The sequence below is a fragment of the Schistocerca cancellata genome, chromosome 3, assembly GCF_023864275.1.
Source record: "Schistocerca cancellata isolate TAMUIC-IGC-003103 chromosome 3, iqSchCanc2.1, whole genome shotgun sequence".
Classification (NCBI taxonomy): Eukaryota; Metazoa; Arthropoda; class Insecta; order Orthoptera; family Acrididae; genus Schistocerca; species Schistocerca cancellata.
The window spans coordinates 864,158,955-864,166,324 of record NC_064628.1 but is presented as its reverse complement, the minus strand read 5'-3'; the positions used below and the strand labels follow the sequence as shown (position 1 = coordinate 864,166,324).

The 7,370-nt window shown below is 39.5% G+C and overlaps 1 protein-coding gene across 1 annotated transcript in view; it reads right to left on the bottom strand.

Annotated features, from left to right (window-relative positions):
- Positions 1-7,370, bottom strand: part of LOC126175920 (serine/threonine-protein kinase SMG1) — a 383,335-nt gene that overhangs the window by 64,381 nt on the left and 311,584 nt on the right. The window contains exons 39-40 of the mRNA XM_049922990.1: positions 3,461-3,593; positions 2,831-3,104 (exon numbers count right to left, since the gene is read on the bottom strand). Coding sequence (XP_049778947.1) covers positions 2,831-3,104; positions 3,461-3,593 — 407 coding nt within the window. The remainder of the gene's footprint in view (positions 1-2,830; positions 3,105-3,460; positions 3,594-7,370) is intronic.

Below are 7,370 nucleotides of genomic sequence, written 5' to 3'. Positions count from 1 at the left end.
TACCCCAGGAGCAACAGTGTCCCTAATTTGCTGAGAAGTGGCGGTGCGGTCCCCTACGGCAGTGCGTAGGATCCTACGGTCTTGGCATACATCCGTGCGTCGCTGCGGTCCGGTCCCAGGTCGACGGGCACGTGCACCTTCCGCCGACCACTGGCGACAACATCGATGTACTGTGGAGACCTCACGCCCCATGTGTTGAGCAATTCGGCGGTACGTCCACCCGGCCTCCCGCATGCCCACTATATGTCCTCGCTCAAAGTCTGTCAACTGCACATACGGTTCACGTCCACGCTGTCGCGGCATGCTACCAGTGTTAAAGACTGCGATGGAGCTCCGTATGCCACGGCAAACTGGCTGACACTGACGGCGGCGGTGCACAAATGCTGCGCAGCTAGCGCCATTCGACGGCAAACACCGCGGTTCCTGGTGTGTCCGCTGTGCCGTGCGTGTGATCATTGCTTGTACAGCCCTCTCGCAGTGTCCGGAGCAAGTATGGTGGGTCTGACACACCGGTGTCAATGTGTTCTTTTTTCCATTTCCAGGAGTGTATTTAATTGGAAAAAATGACTACATGGTGTACTTATGTTAAACAACATTTCCACTTAAATTATTTTTACAGCCAGAAGCTACATATTAGACATACTTCACAAGTATATGGCAACAAGTTGACATTTTTGTCCATCAAAAAGGCAACTGAAGTCCTACAGGGATGAACACTGTATTACTTAGGAGTAAATGCACATTTGTGAAGGAATAAATTTTATTTTTTTGTTTCACTTTTCAAGATTAGAGTAACTGTACTACTACTTTTGCTGTCCAATGTCTTAGAAACGAATGTCTGCTTAAGTGTAAATCTGAATAAACTACATCTGGCAACATAAAGCTGTGACTATTGCTGCTGTATTACAACCAGATTAAAATTACTTGTTAGTTGACCCTTCATGCGTAGGAGTTTGTTCCTCCAACCTAAGCATTCAATGTCATGTGCGAACATGTTCAAGATAAATAAGCTGCTTCACCCAACATTGCACGAGGTCAAACTTTCAGAAGGTAGCAAATCATTGTTGCGACTGGTTCTGTAGAGGAGTAGGTCATGGATTTGAATCTCATCAGGGGATATAATTTTTTTTGTTTTAAATCTTTATCAAATGAGATGATTATTTTTACTGAATTAATTGGTTTAAATGTAATTTTATTTTAATCTTTTTTCAAACCATTTTCTTTATCATACTGAATTTTTTTTACTTGCTCTTATTTTTTGTTCCTATCATTATTTTCTCATTTGGACTAGGCCTGTGTCACCTAAAACCTATTACCGAGTTCCAACTAAGACTGCTCATCAGTCTGTATCACATCAGCTCATATAGTCAGTGCGAGGACAGTTTTAGGTAACTAATTAAAGCAAAAAATTACAGTTCACACATAAACGTGAACAAAACAAGTATGATTACTAGTTGTGCCACATGCTGTCAACCCTCATTTCCTCATATAGATTACACATAACAATGTTGTCATTATGTTAGGACACAAGCATAAATTCAAGGCTACAAAATGCTTACATCTGCCACAGTTCAGTCATTAGTCACTTAAAATCAGCTGATGACAGAGCATTTCGTGTTCCCATCGTGACTAATGGGAGCTATTTCCAACATCGCTCCACATCACATGTGACAGCACTTGTGACGTATGCTACCAAGTTTGCGTGTTACCTTTCAACGAGCAGCAGCAGCAAATTTGGCAACACTGCGGGGCCAAGTAACAGACTTCAACTGACAAGTAATTTTAATCTGACTATAGTTCACTTTACAAAAGCATGTCTGCATATTTTACACATTCAGAACATCATCTACAGCAAGTTATGCATTGGACTGATAAATGTGCAGGCTGCTATTACATATGAATTGTGCCTGCATACCCCAATTACTAATTTCTTGTGGAAAATATCAAATGAATCTCAATCTCCATATGGCAATCTTACATATGGCAGATTTTAGTTAATTACACTAACCTCCCAAAAATAAGTAGAAAATGCCATCCTTAATGTGTACACAACTTAGTACCTGGCATTAAATGAGCACAGTGACATCCCTCTACCCACAGTAATGCAAATCTGCTGCCCGCAAGCTGGAAAATTCCTGTTGTTACAAATGAGATAACCACAATGTATCCTTCATTCCCGTAACCTTGCAACATAAGACTTTGCTAGTCCCAGTCACCACATGCTTCTACACCCTCCCTTGCTCCCACTCCAGCCTTACACATACCAGGTATCCTTCCAGAATACATAGTTATATCCCCTTCTCTGCTCCCCCCCTCCCCCTGCCTCCCCAGCACAACCAACAAATGCTACAGTCTGCTATCCTGTCCCAACCATGTATCTGCACCCTCCCACAAGCAGCATCTTGCCCCACCCCTATACTTCTATCACTCCCCCTCCCTGTCCCACACGTCTTTCTGATTATCCACCTCAGCTGAGGTCACTGCTCACCAAAGTCAACCTCAGTGCCCAGAAAGAACAGTCGCCATTTTGTGTGTGTGTGTGTGTGTGTGTGTGTGTGTGTGTTTTCTACATCTGAGGAGAGACTTTGATAGCCGAGTCTATTTTTAAATATACCTGTCTGCTGTCCAACACCTTGTCTATGTGATGAGCAGTAACCAATTCTACTTCACTGCCATTATATAATCACTGATTTTCCATTCTTTGAAGAGATGTAATTACCCTAAAAATACTGTAGTATTCTAGTAGATTCCTACATTTTAGATGAATTGCATTCATAATAATCTAACACAATCAGTCAAGGGCCAAGTTCTTTTACAGTGTGATACACACCTTGTGCATAGTTAAATGCTTGTCACATTCTTCGAGACGCTCCTGTAGTGCAGCACGTGTAGCCGACAGTGCATCCTGTACCCGGCGATGTGCAGAGTGGCGTGTGGCGAGCGAGTAGAGAGGGTGTGTGGGCTGTGATTCGGCTTCCTTCACCAATGCCATGAGCTGGTGAGAGTCCTGTAGTGCCTCACAAGACACTCTCATTGACGCCTGCTGTTCCAACCATTTTAACAAAAGCTCCTTCACTTCAGGCAATGCATTTTGAATCTCATCCCTGCACAAAAGAAGCACTGAAATTAGTGATTAGCTTCCATTCTTGAGCCTTCATTTTCTTTAAGTTTTTAATCCTGATGTATTGTGACTGAAACACTTCTGCTCCTCTTAACATGAAAACCATCCCTCTCCATCATTTTCTAACCAAAGCCTAAATTAAGGTACATATGGCATCAACAGATCTATTAGTTCATATCGATAGATGTTAGCCATTACTTTCAAATAGTATGCAACTGCATCCTGCAATGCAGAACTGCAACACTTGAGACTAGCTAACTACAGATTCTAATCTGGCAGTCATGTTTCTCTTATTCACTTTTTTAGTTATATCAAAACTTTACAAGACTGCTCCATCACCTGTTCTTGAACCAATCTGCTTGCATCTCTGCGACACGGACATTGAACATGGCGTAAGTGACTTCACGTTCCAGTTCTTTGCGGCTCTGCCTAGTCTCCATTGTTACTGCCTGGCCTCCACCATAAACAGCTCCTGTACAGATTCATTACCACAATAATTGAGTTCTTGGGCTCAAGATATTTTTATATAGTTAGTATACATTACTATTTATATTTCAAACAATTGTCTTGCTATAGACAACATCTGCAAACAATTGCACATAATTTTTAATGCAAAAATTTTCATTTAGTAAGCAAATAGAGAAGGAATCCCACTGCTAAACACACAGGAGAGAGCAAACAGATGTAAAGATTACACTGAAAGCCTCTATAAAGACAGAGGAACTGTCTCATCACTTAATAGAAGAAGAAATGGAAGCTCATGTGGGAGACAGAGGATCTGATATCAGGGCAAAGAGTTTCACAGAGCTTAGGAAGACTTGAGATCACATAACACAGAATTTCTTAAATCAGTTACGGCAGAGGCAACCAAAAGGCTATTCAAGTTTGTCTGTAGGGTCTATGAATTCAGAAACGTACAACTCAACTTCATAAGAGTACATTAAAACCTCATTTTTACGTTCCCGCATTTCAAATTTTCACGCTTTTTATGTTCATTTTTGTAGGTCCCATCAGAAATCCTATTCTCTCAATACAATAATTTGCCATCATTAACTATACTGTGTAGCAACATTTACATTTATTTTCACACAGATTTCTGCAAAACGTGCATAAATTCATGCTCACATTATAGGTTTGCAGTGTTTAGATGGGTGGGAAATTATGCGAAGCCACTGCCGTAACGATAATCACGGTTTGACAATAGTGACTCTAAAAGCAACCTTCTGTCTGCTCATTGCATTGCATTACAACAGATTTAATTTAATTTCATAGTCATTTATACAAATAAACACTGGTTTTGAAGACGGCCATCTCTATAATGGGCCTTCACAAATCATTGTAACTTCCATATGAACTATGCTAATCTATACTAGGCACGAAGTCTTAGATTGGTACAACCTGATGTCAGATGTAGTGATTCCTTCTCAAAAAGCTCCATAGCATGACAATTTCCACCCTGTTTCTCACCCAGAACTAAGTGACAGCAATTAGCTGCAGATTTAGTGCCTATTGTTCCCTGTTTACGAAGAGTGCCTGTTTTTTAATCAATAATGTGTTAAAAATTACTTACTGTGATTTTATAATAATTCAATAATAAGTATTACATTTGAGCAGGAATATCTTTTTAATGTAGTTTCAGGAAAGACTTTGTTTCTATGTTTTATTTACACCATTGTACACGATTGGAACATTTTGAGGCACTACACTAGGAGGGTGTCAATTGGTGATAACATGTTTCATGCTTTGTATATTGTGGGGAGACAAGTAGAGCTAATTGCTGTTAGAAACAAATACAATTATTTCAGATTTTTTTTAAATAGGCAAAATTGTTTAATTTCATGTTCTAAACAATATGAAAATATAACTATGAAAATATAAAGAGAATGACAGTAATAGTAATTTATTCCTTTTCTCCTCTGGTATTCCCTTGCTTTCCTGCATTTTACACTTTTTTGGTCAATCCACTGAAAAGTGTAACAAGGGGGTTTTGTTCAATCATCCAAGCAATACCAAAGATAGGATGGGTAGATAAGTGCAAGAACTGTCACACAATCAACTTAACAGTTCTTGCATCCAAATTGCTAACAAGAATAACATGAAGAATGAAAACTAAAACTGAAGGTCTAACAAATGTCTATCAATTGGGCTTTAGGAAACATAAAGACACCAATGAGGCAGTTCTGATATTGCATTTGCAAGCAAGAGTTCTACTTGTAACATATATTCCACAAGCCACCATATGGTACAGAGGATACCTTTTAACATTACTAAGCATTTCCTCTTCCACTTACAAACACAGCAAAGGAAAAACAACTATGTCTCTGTATGAGCCCTAATTTCTCTTACCGTATCTTCATGGTCCCTATGTGAAATTTACACAGTCAGCAGTATAAAATTTCTATATGGTGTCTCCTTTATAGATGAGATGCAGTTTCCTACAACTCCCCCAATACACCAAAGCGAGTAATTGACCTTTCTTACCACCTTCCTTACATAGTTGTTCCATTTCATATCACTTTGTAACATTATGCCTATATATCTAATCGACATGACTGTCAAACAGCACACTAACAACACTGTATTTGAACATTAAGAGACTGTTTTTCCCACTTGACTGCATTAACTTACATTTTCTTCTACATATTGAGCAAGCTGCCATCCACCACACCAACTAGAAATTTGATCTAAGTCCTCTGGGATCCTCTCACAGTCATTTATCAATTACACCTTCCCATACACTACAGAGTCATCAACAAACATCCACAGATTATCTGCTCACCCCATCCACCCAATCATTTATATATATAGAGAATAAGAGCTGTCTTATCACACTTCTCTGGGGCAGTCCTGATACCCTCATCTCTCATGAACACTTGCTGTCAAGGATGATCTTCTGGGTTCCATTACTTAAAAAGCCTTTGAGCCACTCACGTATCTGGGAATCTATTCTGTATGCGTGTACCTTGTTTAATATTCTGCAATGGGGCATGATGTCTGATGCTTTCTGGAAATCTAGGAATACGAAATCTGGTTCACAGACATTATGAGAGAAAAGGACGAGCTCAGATTCGCACAAGAGATGCTTCCAAATCCTTGCTGATTTGTGGACAGAAACTTCCATGTTTCAAGTCAATTTATTACATTCAAAACCTGAATAAGCTCACAGTTCTGTAGCGAACTGATGTTAAGGATTTGGCCTTCCACTTTGCAGGTCTGTTCTTTTACCCTTCTTATACAAAGGATCACCTGTGCTTTTTCCAGTAGCTTGCAAATTTGCATTAGGCAAAATATTTGTGATAAATGCAAGCTAAATAACGGGCTAATGCCATAGAGTGTTCTCTATAAAACCAACTTAGGATTCCATCCAAATATGGTGAATTATTTGTTTTCCAGTCTTTCAGTTGCTTCTCTCTGCCAGGGATGCCTATTTTTATGTTCTCCATATGGGAGTCTGTGAGACGGTCAAATCACAAATTGTTTGTATGACCATCCAGGTTGAACAATTTCTTTAATGTGAAATTTAAAGCTTCAAGATTCATTTTGCTGTCTGCTATGGCCACACCCGTCTGGTTAATGAGTGACTGAATAGAAGCCTTTAACCCATTTAACAATTTTAGGAGCAGAGTTTTCACAGGTTCTCAGGAAGATCTTTTGCTATGGTATTACAGTGCAAGTTGCATGCTCCACGCATCAGTCTTTTTAAGATGCACTAATTTCTACTAACTTCTGCCTATTGTCATTTGCGCATTCTTTTCTAAGCCGAGAATGCAACAGTATCTCGCTTCCTCACCATCATCCAATTTGTTTTTTTCTTAAGTCATGGTGTGTTTTTTCCATCCTCAATCCACTTCCTCAGTGCACACTTCTCCAGAGTGTGATTCACAACAAGTCTGAGCTTTGCCCGTAATTCCTCTAGATTCATCATATTGTAACTAAATGATGTCCATTCATTGTCTAAGTGGAATGCTTACAACTGCTTATTTCCGCTTTCCAGCAACAATACTCTCCTGGCCTTTTTGATGGACTTATTAACTTAAGTAACAATCATCCCTAAAATGACACCATGATCATAGATCTCCATCACTACACTGACATTATTGATAAGGTCAGGTCTGTTTGTAGCTACAAGGTCTAAAATATTTCCATTGCACTGGGCTGTTGAACTAGCTGCTCAATACAGTTTTCTGAAAACTGTGTTCAAGATTACTTCATATGACTGTCTGTCCGTACTACCCGCAATGAATCCACA